This window comes from Pituophis catenifer, unplaced genomic scaffold, assembly GCF_029215685.1.
Source record: "Pituophis catenifer annectens isolate HBS135680 unplaced genomic scaffold, rPitCat1.0.hap2 SCAF_12, whole genome shotgun sequence".
In the NCBI taxonomy this organism is placed as follows: Eukaryota; Metazoa; Chordata; class Lepidosauria; order Squamata; family Colubridae; genus Pituophis; species Pituophis catenifer.
Genome location: NW_027256892.1, coordinates 641891 through 656418, shown reverse-complemented (window position 1 = coordinate 656418; position 14528 = coordinate 641891). Strand labels below are relative to the sequence as shown.

At 42.4% G+C, this 14528-nt stretch overlaps 1 protein-coding gene across 3 annotated transcripts in view; it reads left to right on the top strand.

The window, feature by feature from the left end:
- Nucleotides 1-14528, top strand: part of SLC39A14 (solute carrier family 39 member 14) — a 53814-nt gene that overhangs the window by 39199 nt on the left and 87 nt on the right. For 2 of the 3 annotated variants that reach the window (XM_070952409.1, XM_070952408.1), the window contains exons 6-9: nt 2225-2407; nt 3322-3529; nt 7639-7823; nt 10174-13385. In XM_070952409.1, the coding sequence (XP_070808510.1) occupies nt 2225-2407; nt 3322-3529; nt 7639-7823; nt 10174-10320 (723 nt within the window). In that variant the 3' untranslated portion in view covers nt 10321-13385. Of the gene's footprint in view, nt 1-2224; nt 2408-3321; nt 3530-7638; nt 7824-10173; nt 13386-14528 lie in introns of those variants that run through there. The other variant, XM_070952410.1, reaches the window with a different exon arrangement.

Below are 14528 nucleotides of genomic sequence, written 5' to 3'. Positions count from 1 at the left end.
GTGACACCTCTCCTGCGCAAGCTGCACTGGCTTCCTGTGGTCTTCCGGGTGCGCTTCAAGGTGTTGGTGACCACCTTTAAAGCGCTCCATGGCTTAGGGCCGGGGTATTTACGAGACCGCCTTCTGCCGCCAATAACCTCCCACTGGCCAGTACGCTCCCACAGAGAGGGCCTCCTCAGGGTGCCGTCGGCCAGACAATGTTGGCTGGCGACCCCCAGGGGGAGAGCCTTCTCTGTGGCAGCTCCTGCCCTCTGGAACGACCTACCCCCAGAGATACGCACGATACCAGACCTCCGGACTTTTCGTCGGGCCCTGAAAACACATCTTTTTCACCTAGCGGACTGGCTTGATCCCATCCCCTCGGTTTTAATTTGTAATTGGTTTTACCCCGGGTTGTTTTAAATGGATAGCCAAAATTATTTAATGTTTTTTAAATTGCTTTTAAATTTTATATGTTATGTTTTACCATGGCTGTTCACCACCCTGAGTCCTGTTGGAGAAGGGCGGTATACAAATTAAATAAAACAAATAAATAAAAATAAATAAATAAATAAGGAGCACACCTGGACTGCTACTATCATGGAATCTCATGCGTCGTTGTTTGCAAGTTGTGGCAATTCCTGTCACCCCAACCTGGCCAAAGTCTCTCTTGGTTGCATCACGTCTCCGTTACTGCGATGTCCTCCCTGTAGCTCTACCCTGGAAGAACTTTTGGAAGCATTCGTTGGAATCTGGCAGCTAATTTGTCATGATATGAACACGGTGTCACAATCACGTCACCCTAATGCAGTATTAAAAGATCAGCACACGTTTTCAAAGGTCTGGTCAATGTTAAGAACCCTAAATACAGTAGTGGCCAAAATTGTGGAAACCTTTTGGGAAAAGTGTATTTTTGAGGTTTCATGGCTAATAACACCCCCCTTTTTTTGGGAAGTTTCAAGATAATCCTATTGCACTGCTGGAATGGCCTGGGAATAGCCCAGATCTTAACCCAAATGAAAATCTATGGAGCCGACTAAAGAAACGTGTTAGTCAGAAGCGACCCAGCCATAAAACCCAGTTAATAGAAGCCATCATTCAATCTTGGTTTCACATTATAACAGCTGCAGAACTAAAAGACTTGGTTCACTCCCTGGGAAGACGTTTTAAGGCCGTAATTCATGCTATAAAGGTTGCCCAACTAAGTATTAATTGACATGGTGATAATTTTTGTATATCTCCTTTTTTCTATGGTGATAATTTTTGTGTATTTCGTTTTTTCTGTGTGTTTCACTTTTCTTCTTTATACTGTAACTGCTTTTCTAATAGCAAATCCTTCATAAAAGTTATTGCATGACATTCTTGATTAAATTATCTTTCCATTGATATATAATTTTATGGGACTAATCAAAAAAAAACAAAACTGGTGTTATTAGCTAGTTTTAGAAAAATACACTTTCCTCAAAAGGTTTCCACAATTTTGGCCACTACTGTAGCTTAGAATCCAGTTGTCTGAGGGATAACTACTTAGCAGGTCCTCTTGTGAGAAAAGATTTTCCCCGTGTCTCAGAAATGTGTTGTCACTGAAGATGCAATTGCCCCACCTTCTGGTTGCCGAAATTCTTCTAGACGCATTGTTTAAACATAGATTTTCCAAGTGTTTGTTCGATCCTTCAAACCGCCTTCAATAGATGTTACATCCGTTCATCTATTTAATGATTATTAGGTTTACATCAGGGGTGGGTTCTAAATTTTTTTTACTACTGGTTCTGTGGGCGTGGCTTATTTTGTGGGTGTGGCTTGGAGGTCATGTGACCAGGTGGGCGTGGCTAGCTGGTCAGAGTCATTTCTGGAAGGTCCTCGCACTTACGACCAGTCCTCGCACTTACGACCCAACTCATTTGTTTGCTTTTAACACTGATCAGCTGTAGGGCGGCCCTTTGAAGCCCCGCGGCAAGAGTTTAAACAGTTTTTTCCCCTCTAGTCATCAGCTGGGACTCAGGAGGCAGCAATAGATTGGGGGTGGGACCAAATAAAAGGTAAGAATAACGTGGGGGCGGGGGAAGAACCAGTTCGGTGACATCATATCATCACCGCTACCGGCTCGGCCGAACCGGGAGAAACCCACCACTGGTTTACATAGAAAGGCAGGACAAAAGTGTAAGAAATAAAACCTAGATCTATAGGTGGTTGGTTGCATTGTTGTGTGGCTTCTTTGGTGAAGTGTTGTCTCTGCATTCTCCAGCACCTTCACGGACACAGCCATTACAGCAGCGAGTCCCTTCCTTCCAAGAAAGACCAGGAAGAAGGTGTGACTGAAAAACTGCAGAATGGAGACCTGGATCACATAATCCCCAATAAGAACGGCGATTTGGAATGCAAGAATCCCTCGGCTGATCAGAAGGTTGTTAGCACCTTGTCTGTTCAGGTCAGTGAATAATTACACTAGGATTGCCTAACCTTTGGTACCAGTGAGCCCTTCTCTTCCCCCTCCCTTCCTCGCTCTCTCTCTTCCTCTCTCTCTTTCTCTTGTTCTCTCTCTCCCTCTCCCTTCCCCTCCTCCCCCTCTCTCCCCCTCCCTCCCTCTTTCTTTCTTGTTCTCTCTCTCTCCCTCCTTCTTTCTCTTTCCCTCTCTTTCTCTTTCTTTCTCTCTCCCTCCCTCTCCCTCTCTCTTTCTTTCTTACTCTCTCCCTCCCTCCCTTTTTCTTTCTCGTTCTCTCTCTCTCTCTCTCTCCCTCGCTCTGTCCCTCCCCTTCTCTCTCTTTCTCTTTCTTTCTCTCTCCCTACCTCTCTCTCTCTCTTTCTGTTTCTTACTCTCTCCCTCCCTGTCTTTCTCCCTCGCTCCCCCTCTCTGCGGCATTGCCAGAGAGGAGGGTCCTGGAGAGGGAGGCCTTGCCAAATCCTCTCCTTCACCTTCTGAGTCCTCTCCCTCTGTTAGGACAGGCTCGGGGGTCGGAGTCACAACAAGGTAAGACGGCAAGAGGAGCCCCGTCTTGCTCCACGCGCCCCAAAATAATAAGACCTCCCCGAAAATAAGACCAAGCACTTATTTTGGGGTTCAAAAAAATATAAGACAGGGTCTTATTTTCGGGGAAACATGGTAATGTAATTAGGTGACCACAGGTTATGATGCAGGCTCCATATAGAGTCTCATGCCGTTACCTGCTGATGTTACCTCCTTTGGTAATGAAACGTATACAAGAAAATCACTAAGCTCAGAGACCCCCACAGTTCAATCCTCAGCTGCAAATGCTATCTCCCATAGGCTCCCTATAGGATTGTCGGTTCACCTGTCATGAGATGATAAGGAATTTTCTTAATATCACGCTTCTTTTTTTCCAGGACCTCCAAGCATCTCAAAGCATGTGCTATTGGTTGAAAGGAGTGCGTTACTCAGACATTGGCACTCTGGCTTGGATGATAACGTTGAGTGACGGCCTTCACAATTTCATTGATGGGCTGGCAATTGGCGCCTCCTTCACCGTCTCGGTCTTCCAGGGCATCAGCACCTCGGTGGCCATTCTCTGTGAAGAATTCCCGCATGAGCTAGGTATGTGCGCTCTTTTCATTTCTGCTTCACAGCTGGAAAAAATGCATAGGAATTCCTTTTAAGGATGCGCTTAGTGGAATTCTTATTAAGGAGCAATCCAAAGTAGGAACATCTGCCTTGCAAAGAAAGGTCCAATGGATTTGAGTCAGGGGTGAGTTCTATTTACCTTTACTACCGGTTCGCAACGGGATCGTGCAGATGGTCTATGACGACATCCGGGTGGGTGGGCGGAGCCCGCCCCCGGTTTTACTACCGGTAAGCAAGAACTGGACCGAACCAGGGGCAACCCACCACTGATTTGAGGGTTGTTAGTTTAGATAAAAAAACGCAAACAACAGAACACAGGGCAGAGATTTCTAAAATTTCTACATATTGTAGAAAAGATAGAAGAAATTTTCTCATCGTACTGTCGATGAGTTCTTCAGTGATGCCCTGTTTCCCCTAAAATAAGACATTCCCACCAGGGCCTAGTGGCTCAGCAGACTGATAGCACTGTAATTTAACACCAGCTGTCTGCAATTACTGTAAGTTCGAATCTCCCCAGGCTCAAGGTTGACTCAGCCTTCCATCCTTTCTGAGGTAGGTAAATTGAGGACCCAGTTTGTGGGGGCAATAAGCTGACTTTGTATAAAATATACAAAAGTATGAAGGCTATTGCTTAACGCATTGTAAGCCGCCCTGAGTCTCCGGAGAAGGGCGGCATATACATCAAATTAAAAAAAAAAATCCCTGATAATAAGCCCAATTGGGCTTTTGAGCGCATGCGCTAAAATAAGCCCCACCCTGAAACTAAGACCTTCCCGAAAATATTTAAACGCATGCGCAGCCAGTCCCCGCCATTTCCTCTGGGTAGGTTAGGGAGACAGAGCTGGAAATCAGGTAAGACGGCAAGAGGAGCCCCGTCTTGGTCCATGCGCCCCAAAATAATAAGACATCCCCAAACATAAGGCCAAGGACTTATTTCGGGGTTCAAAAAAATATAAGACAGGGTCTTATTTTTGGGGAAACACGGTATGCATTCATAGGTATTAACATATTGTCAAACTGCTGTGTTTCCCCGAAAATAAGACCTATCCCAAAATAAGCCCTAGCTTGATTTTACATGTGCGCCCAATATAAGCCCTCCCCTCCCCCAAATAAGCCTAAATTAATACCCCATCCATTGCACCTGGTTGCACAAGGTGGGGTGAGGCGCACGGGTAAAAAGCTAGGGTGGAGATGGGGGTTGGAGCTGCCCCACGTGCCCCTGCTTACTTTAGGACAGTTGCAGCCAGGTCTCCCCCACCCCGACACCTGATTTGCCTTGCTGGCTCACTTCTGCGGCCGCTTACTGCTTGTGTGTGGCACACCCAGCCTTCATTTTGCTGTCAGGCATTTGTGCCAGGGGGGGGCACCGCATGTGAGGAACGGCAAGTGGCCGCAGAAGAAGTGTGCCAGCAGTGGCCACACGGGCTTCTGCTTGGCGGGGTTGTTGGTGCTGCCGCCATGAGGTGAGACAGTGAAAAAGACATCCCCCGAAAATAAGGCCTAATGCAGGGGTGAAATGCTCCCGGTTCGGACCGGATCGCCCGATCCGGTAGCGATGGAGGCGGGTGGTTCGGAGAACTGGTAGCAAAAATCCCTGCCCCCCCCCAATGCCCAGCTGAGCCACACAATCATCAGAGGCTTTATTTTTTTTTACTTTTAAAAGCATTTTTTTTACAACCTCTTCGGCTGAAAAAAATGCTTTTAAAAGTTAAAAAAAAAAGCCTCTGATGATCGCACGGCTCAGCTGGGATCGTCAAAGGCTTTTAAAAGAAAAAAAACCCTTTTTTTCTTTTAAATGCCTCTGACGATCCCAGCTGAGTTGCTTGATCAGCAGAGGCTTTTTTTTTTAACTTTTAAAAGCATTTTTTTCGGCCGAAGAGGTTGTAGAAAAAATGGTTTTAAAAGTTTTTTTTAAAAATGGCCACGCCCACCCAGTCACATTACCCCCCCCCACCAAGTCACGCCCACAGAACCGGTAGTAACAAATTTTAGATTTCACCACTGGCCTAATGCCTCTTTTGGAGGAAAAAAATTAATAAGACCGGGTCTTATTTTAGGAGAAACACGGTAGATGTCTTTGTATAAACATCAGTTTTGAGGATTCAGGGCCATAGAAGATACCAATGTTGTGCAGGGATGGTTTCGTTATTTAGTTTATGAGGCCTTTCGGAATTAGCAGGTTCATTAGAGATCATGTATCAGTAGCCACTAAGCCATAATGGCTGTTTGAATATTGACTCCAAACTCCAAGGCTACGCTGAGACAAGCTCGCTGAATATACAAACATTTTGCAAAACATGTTTTTGTAAATGAGTGGTTGGAATTGCACAAGATCCTAAAACTAGCAGACCACATGATAGCTTTCTCTACAGGTAGTCCTCGACTTACAATCACAATTGAGTCCGAAACTTCTGTTACTAAGCGAGACATTTGTTAAGTGAATTTTTACCCCATTTTTTTGACCTTCCTTGCCACGGTTGAATTTTGACTATGTGGCCGTGGGGATGCTGTAACGGTCATAAGTGTGAAATCAGTCATAAGTGCTATTGTAATTTCGACCGGTCACTAAATGAACCGTTGTAAGTCGAGGACTACCTGCAGTTGTATCATGGGATGGTGGTGGATGTTGAGGATTTATATAATAGATTAGGTTAGATTAGAATTCTTTATTGGCCAAGTGTGATTGGACACCCAAGGAATTTGTCTTTGGTGCATAGGCTCTTAGTGTACATAAAAAGACAAGATACGTTCATCAAGAATCATTAGAATAGAATAGAATAGAATAGAATAGAATAGAATAGAATAGAATAGAATAGAATAGAATAGAATAGAATAGAATAGAATAGAATAGAATAGAATAGAATTCTTTATTGGCCAAGTGTGATTGGACACACAAGGAATTTGCCTTTGGTGCATAGGCTCTCAGCGTACATAAAAAGACAAGATACGTTCATCAAGAATCAATAGAATAGAATAGAATAGAATAGAATAGAATAGAATAGAATAGAATAGAATAGAATAGAATAGAATAGAATAGAATAAATTTCTTTATTGGCCAAGTGTGATTGGACACCCAAGGAATTTGTCTTTGGTGCATAGGCTCTCAGTGTACATAAAAAGACAAGATACGTTCATCAAGAATCATTAGAATAGAATAGAATAGAATAGAATAGAATAGAATAGAATAGAATAGAATAGAATAGAATAGAATAGAATAAAATTCTTTATTGGCCAAGTGTGATTGGACACACAAGGAATTTGCCTTTGGTGCATAGGCTCTCAGTGTACATAAAAAGACAAGATACGTTCATCAAGAATCAATAGAATAGAATAGAATAGAATAGAATAGAATAGAATAGAATAGAATAGAATAGAATAGAATAGAATAGAATAGAATAGAATAGAATTCTTTATTGGCCAAGTGTGATTGGACACCCAAGGAATTTGTCTTTGGTGCATAGGCTCTCGGAGTACATAAAAAGACAAGATACGTTCATCAAGAATCATAAGGTACAACACTTAATGATAGTCATAGGGTACAAATAAGCAATCAGGAAACAATATCAATATAAATCGTAAGGATACAAGCAATAAAGTTACAGTCACGCAGTCGTAAGTGGGAGGAGATGGGTGATAGGAACAATGAGAAGATTAATAGTAATAGTAATGCAGCCTTAGTGAATAGTTTGACAATGTTGAGGGAATTATTTGTTTAGCAGAGTTATGGCGTTTAGGAAAAATCTGTCCTTGTGTCTATAGTTATTCTGGTGTGCAGTGCTCTATAGCATCATTTTGAGGGGTAGGAGTTGAAACAGTTTATGTCCAGGATGCAAGAATATGTAACACAGGTCATCATCAAAACATTATTGCTTAGACAAAGATACTGGTTATTTTGTCACAGCAGAAGAAATATATCCGCAGCAGAAACCTATATTGATAATATGGGAGACGTTGATTTGAAAAATGCAAAATGCTTCTGGATGAATATATTGGGCAGCAGCCCTTCAAAGCTTTGATCCTGTGGATTTCAAATGCAACCCCCTCCTTCTAAACTTCTTTGGAATTGTGGTTCATCTTTGCAGGAGACTTCGTCATTCTGCTGAATTCTGGGATGACAATCCAGCAAGCCCTTTTCTTCAACTTCCTCTCAGCTTGCTGTTGCTACCTGGGCCTGGGCTTTGGGATATTGGCCGGCAGCCACTTCTCAGCCAACTGGATCTTCGCTCTAGCAGGCGGGATGTTTCTCTACATTGCGTTGGCCGACATGGTAAGTGGTAAGCAGGTGAAGGAAACCAGCTGGCTCCACTGGGTTTCCTTCCAATAGGTTGGGTGCACACAACTCCTACAGTAGTGGCCAAAATTGTGGAAACCTTTTGGGAAAAGTGTATGGAATGGAATTAGAATTAGAATTAGAATTAGAATTAGAATTAGAATTAGAATTAGAATTAGAATTATTAGAATTAGAATTAGAATTAGAATTAGAATTAGAATTAGAATTAGAATTAGAATTAGAATTAGAATTAGAATTAGAATTAGAATTAGAATTAGAATTCTCCGAACTACTCAAAATTTCCGCTACCGGTTCTCCAGAACCGGTCAAAACCTGCTGGATTTCACCCCTGCTTTTTACACCCCAAACATAATCACTCTTTTTTGCCCTTTTTTTCTTAGGGCAAAATCACTAGTGTGAGACTTTTGCAGGGAGTGCCATAGATAACATTTTGGCATCAGCAGTCCCAGTTCAACAAAATTGGGCTATATTAAATCTCATTCTTCAGTCATAACGGCAAATTAAGTCCTTCAGGTTTTTTCCAGTCTGTTCATACATCATGCAAAGCAACGTGGAAGGGTTGGTGAATGAGCTATTCTTTGTTTTAAGGTTAATAAGCAACACTTTGAAATCGTAGTTAGAGTTTGGCTCACCGATTGCAACTGTAAATCGGCATAATCTGTAAAGAAAGGTACACGATTTGTATTTGCTGGTTTGTTGCTATGCCCTGCACATTAGTACAGTGTACTGCAGTGTAATGCTCTCTACATGGGGCTCCCCTTGAGGAGCATCCGGAGGCTCCAGTTGATCCAGAATGCGGCCGCGCAGGTGGTTATGGGGGTGACTCGGCGCTCCCATGTGACCCCCCTCCTGCGCGAGCTGCACTGGCTCCCGGTGGTCTTCCGGGTGCGCTTCAAGGTATTGGTTACCACCTTTAGAGCGCTCCATGGCTTAGGACCTGGGTACCTACGAGACCACATTCTGCCACCGATAACCTCCCACCGACCAGTACGCTCCCACAGAGAGGGGCTCCTCAGGGTGCCGTCGGCCAAACAATGTTGACTGGCGGTCCACAGGGGGAGAGCCTTCTCTGTGGGGGCACCTACCCTATGGAATGAGCTGCCCCCGGAGATACGGCGGATCCCCGCACCTTCCGCCGTTCCCTAAAGACATTTTTATTCCAGCAAGCCGGGCTGGCCTAATTCTTTTAAATTGTTTTAATTCTTAAATTGTTAATTATCGGTCTTAATACAGGGGTGTTTTTAATTGTGGGCCAAATTAATTTAATTGGATTTTAATACTGTTTTTAAATTTTGTATTTCTTGTGTTTTATCTGTTGGCTGTTCACCGCCCCGAGTCCTTCGGGAGAAGGGTGGTATATAAATATAAACAACAATAATAATAATAATTAGTCTCTAATAATTCTACAAAGATGCAAACACAGCTGAAAAAAGGAAGCCAAACAAACCAAGAATTGGCTAAAAAGCTACTGTTTTTGTAAAAACTTTTCTTCTATAACATATCTAACAAACCATAACAGTTAAGCTGTGTCGGTCACTTGGACCAGAGGTTAAGTCTTCCGAGCTTTCAGACTCGTGCTGGAGCCCATCTTCAGAGAACTTCTCTTTACCAGAATGTAGAAAGAAGTATAAGGGACGCGGTGGCTCAGTGGCTAAGACGCTGAGCTTGTCGTTCGAAAGGTCGGCAGTTCAGCGGTTCGAATCCCTAGCGCCGCGTAACAGGGTGAGTTCCCGTGACTTGTCCCAGCTTCTGCCAACCTAGCAGTTCGAAAGCAGGTAAAAAATGCAAGTAGAAAAATAGGGACCACCTTTGGTGGGAAGGTAACAGTGTTCCGTGCACCTTCGGTGTTTAGTCATGCCGGCCATATGACCACAGAGACTTCTTCAGACAGCACTGGCTCTTCGGCTTTGAAACAGAGATGAGCACCGCCCCCTAGAGTCGGGAACGACTAGCACATATGTGCAAGGGGAACCTTTACCTTTAGAGAGAAGTATACACTCTGCTAGAGAGAAGTTTTCTGGGTTCTAGCAGGAGTCCGAAAGTTGGGAAGAATAAACCTTTGACCCAGATTGGATCCTGCAACATTATCTCGGGACACGTCTATTTGCCTTCATTCGTGAGAAGCTAAGCCTTTGCCTTAACAACATCTGTGCTTTATAAAATGGCTTATTTATTCTTCATCGTGCCGCTTTGGAATGAATGCTGTTTGATTTACAAACTTGCAAAAAAAAAAAAAAAAAAAGTTTTGCATTTGCTGTAGACCGAAACGGGGGGGGGGGGGGGGGGGAAAGGAAAGCCGCTCTAATTGATTTTCTTGATCTATAAGTTCCCAGAGATGAATGAAGTCAGCAAAGAAGACGAAAGGAGCGGAAGTGCTTTGATTGCATTTGCGATTCAGAACGCCGGACTGCTGACGGGATTTGCTATCATGGTGTTGCTGACGATGTTCTCGGGAGAAATCCAGCTCGGATAGTGGCCGCGCTGTGTTGGAAAATTGTAGGTCTGTGGACTCTGCGAAGTGCAGTTTCTTTTTCTTTTTTTTTTTGTCAAGGATTTCAGGAAGGGGCATGTTTATTCAACCTGCTTCTTAGATTTCTTATTGGACTGACAACCTGCACAGGCTGACAACTTTTCTCTCTAGCATTAAATGACTGGGGGAATCATTTCTTAAGGCAACAACAGCATTAGTCTCTCCCCCTCCTACCCTTTATTTTCATTTTTTTTTTTTTCCACATTTGGATGGAATCGGTTAAGAAAAGGCTTCTAATTTCCTGATGTTGCGTTATTCTTGTTTCCTTCCTGGGCACGAGTAGCTTGGTGCATATCTCTTTTAAGCTACAAAAATACCAGCAAATTGGCTAGCAGGATGCCTTTTTCCTGCTCAGAGAACCTCTGAGTTCTCTTCTACGATTCTAAATCACATTTCTGTGTGAGGAAGGAAAAAGTGCTTTTTGTGGCATTTGCACCATCTAAACACGAAAGAACATGTTATATTGAAAACTCACAACCAGTGGATGCAGAGGGCTCTAGTTTATGTTGGAATGTATGCGGGGACAATTTGACTTGAAATTCCTGTATTCAAATGGCATCGTTATAAACTATTTAGGACTCCAAGAAAAAGGAGAAAAAAAACCATCCTGGAAGATACGTTTTGAAGTCCTTTTAGTGCCCTCTTCCCCTCTTGTTTTCAAAAGTGATTTCTCTTTCAGCCCTTCCTTTAACATCTCCTTTTTCTTTAAATTTCCTTCAAAAGATTCGCACGCAGGCTGGCCCGCACAGCTGCTACTTTGCAAGTTGATTTTGTGTAGGATAAATCTGGCCGGTGTGGAATCTATTTATATCCGGAAAGAAATGATGTATGAATTGCATCCTCTGGCTGGTGTGAAGGTCTTGGGATTGTTTTATGGAAATGAAGCCTAGATTTTGGAGAATTTGCTGGAGAGATTTATTGCAGGATTAAATTTCCCAGAGTCACTAAGTGAACTGATGCATTATCATATTGATAAGATCAAGCCTGTCAGCTTAAGTGTGTAGCGCATTATTCACATCACACATCCCCTCTTTAAACATTTAAAACCGTTACAACGCTTGTATCAGCAAAAGGAAACTCGGTTCTTTCAACTCCCAGAATTCCCCAGCCAGCCCAATGGCTTGGAGCTGAAGTCCACAAGTCTTAAAAAGTTGCCAAGGTTGCCCTTGCCCTAGTTGGTGAACCTTTTCTGCTGTGGTGCACACTTTGTGGCATTTTGTCCATCCTGGCCATGAGGTTGGCTCCATATTTCTGAGCTTCCAATGTTCCCTCAAGACCTGGTTGTCAAGAAGCCTGGGATGCCCAAAAGACCTCACTTCTTCTAGTGAGAAGCCTCCATTATTATCAATATCCTTTCACCTACTACTACTTTTCTTAGCTTTGTTGTTAGATTTTTTTTTAATGGTGATCATTGTTTTAGGTATTTAGTTTTGTTGTCCGTCTCCCGGGGCCACCTGTTTCGTGACATGAGCAGCTAGATCAATTTAATAAATAAATAAATAGTCCGTGTAGAAAAAGCTTTTAAACATCTTAACCGGGACCGAATTAGCCAGAGCTGGAGATCCCTCATTTCGCTCGTCGAATGGTGTTACTTTAGCTAGTTTCGTCCTCTGCATGTTACTAATATATCAAAATGATTCTTCTTTGCTCCTAAAAAGGCCAAAAACGGAATATTCTAGTCTTGTAGAGTGAGATTTTGCTTTTCACTTGAAAGTAGATTGATGTAATACGATGTGGTTCTTGCAGCATCACTTCCTAACTTCTGCGTAGGAATTAGCTGCTTTGAATATATCAATCTTCCCAGAATTATAAGGAGAAAGCGAATCTTTGGCCAAGGGGAACGTTGCTGCAGCTGCTCTAAATTCTGACATAGCCAGATCAATGTCTACACGTCGAAATTATTTGAAGATAAAACCCAGTATTTAAATAGGGGAGATAACCTGTTGTCTTTTCCATTACCTTCACTAGAGGTATACAAATTCCTGTTCTAAGTAGTATCTAGCTCAAGGGTGTCAAACTCGAGTTCATTGAGGGCCGCATCAGGGTTGTGCGTGACATTGGGGGGCCGGGATGGGCGTGGCCAGGGTGGGCGTGGCCAGCTCGACATCACTCGTGTCAGTGGTGCCTGTGGCGGCCTGAGCGCTCCGCCAGCAAAAATGGGCTTCCGAGCTCCGTTTCGCCTGCAACGGCCTCCTGCAACCCTCTGCCAGCAAAATCAGAGCTTGGCAGCTGCCTGCGCCCATCCTGAGCTCCGTTTTTGGCTGCAATGGCCTCCTACAACCCTCTGCCAGCCAAAACTGAGTTCGAGAGGGCCGCACGCTCTCCCGAGCTCTGTTTTCGCTGGCAGAGGCACTGTGGGCCGGTCCTTCGCTGGATCCGGCCCCCCGGGCCTTGAGTTTTGACACCCCTGATCTCACTATTTAATACAATTACTTAAATATTTTATGAGAGTTTCCTTTTGGTGTGGAGCTAAGCTTACTCAGAGACAAAGGAGCATCAGTTTAGTTTGACAGTTGAAATGGTTATCTGAAACGGTGCCTGGCAGACTGGATGTGCAGTTACTGAATTCACTACAAAGCTTGTAGACTTCATATTTATGAAAGGCTCTGAGGAGGCTGGGGACTACATTTCGTGCAATTGCAATATGGACATTTGTAAGAATGCGCCATTTCTCTGGTTTGTGCCAGAAATGCTTATCCAGTGAGAGAGGAAAAGCAAAACTGACCAATTGTGAGCCAATATTGATTTGAATTTTAATGTACGACTCTTAGAAAAATCGGGGCTTTCCCCCTATCTCAGTATTTAAATAACTCAGGTGTTGTAAGAAAACTTGTCAAAACAAAGAATATAAATTATGTCACGTGACTTTATAAAAAAATAAACTTCTATAATGACAACCGAATTGTATTTTTTTTTACTCCCAGCATGAACCTTTGAAGGAAATGTCCTTCAAGTTTGACCCCTTTAAAAAAGGTTTATTATTAATAAAAAAAATTAGATTGTGCAGAAGCGAATAGATTGACTTTGATGATTAAAGAAAGAGAAGATTCAGAATACTTTAAGATATGGAATCAATTCTACTATTGATTAGAAAAGAGATATAAATAAGTAAATTAATAGTTATGTATAAAAATGCTATAATTAGAATATTTTGTTAGTGATGAATTGTAATTGATTCGATGAGAACGAACACAGAAGAAATAACAAAAAGAAGAACGATTAGAGACAACACCGAGATGTCACATGGAAGGAATGACTGATGTATTAAATGTTTGTTTAAAAAATAAAAAACTTTTTTTAAAAAAAAAGGTTTATTGGAAAGCTAAAACGTGCTGCAGTAATAATCTATTTTGAGAGAGCAAAGCAGGGATTGTATTTTTTGATTTGCTTTTAGTCTACGAGGTGTTATGAAGGTTAGACATGTAATTAAAAATACAACTATTCAGGAAAAAAGAGCAAAAGCCAACAGATGAAATGCATTTTAATAAGTAGCTTTAAACTTGGTGCTGTGTCATGCAAATGCTAGGACCTGCTTCCAAGTCTCCTACCTATTAGATGTGGAATGCATGGACCAGAATCTCAAATGGTGGCCTTGTTTAATCGGTGGCTTGATGCCATAGAAATAATATAATTACGCATGCAGTTTTTTGCATCTCCAGGGTTTGGTTGCTTTTTTTTTTTTTTGTAAAATATTGCTAGGTGACAGATAATGTGGGAAGAGAACTGGAAAGCCACTTTAATACACAAACATGGAGCTAGGAGGACAAGAGCATCCTGGAACCTTTAGCCCTTTGAACTCGGGCACTGACCAAGGACAAGCAACCCTGGTATAAATGGTTGAACAATATGGGGGGGGGGGTTTAATTATCTATTTCTTAGCCCAACATTGACTTTTCAACTTTAGATGTAGTTTTACTTTTAAAACAGAAGATGGCAGCCATGTGTATTATTTAAAACTTGTGTATTTTTTTTTAAAAGACATCAATTGCTATTTGTACCCCTGTAAAAAAAAATAAAAATGAATCAAACTGATTAAAATATTGCCCACTGAATGCCAGCTTGCTCCAAGTGATTTTTTTAAAATTTTCTCTCAGTAAACTTCATGTCCTTTAAAATTATACAAAAGTAATGTATTACTTTTATACTTTTAA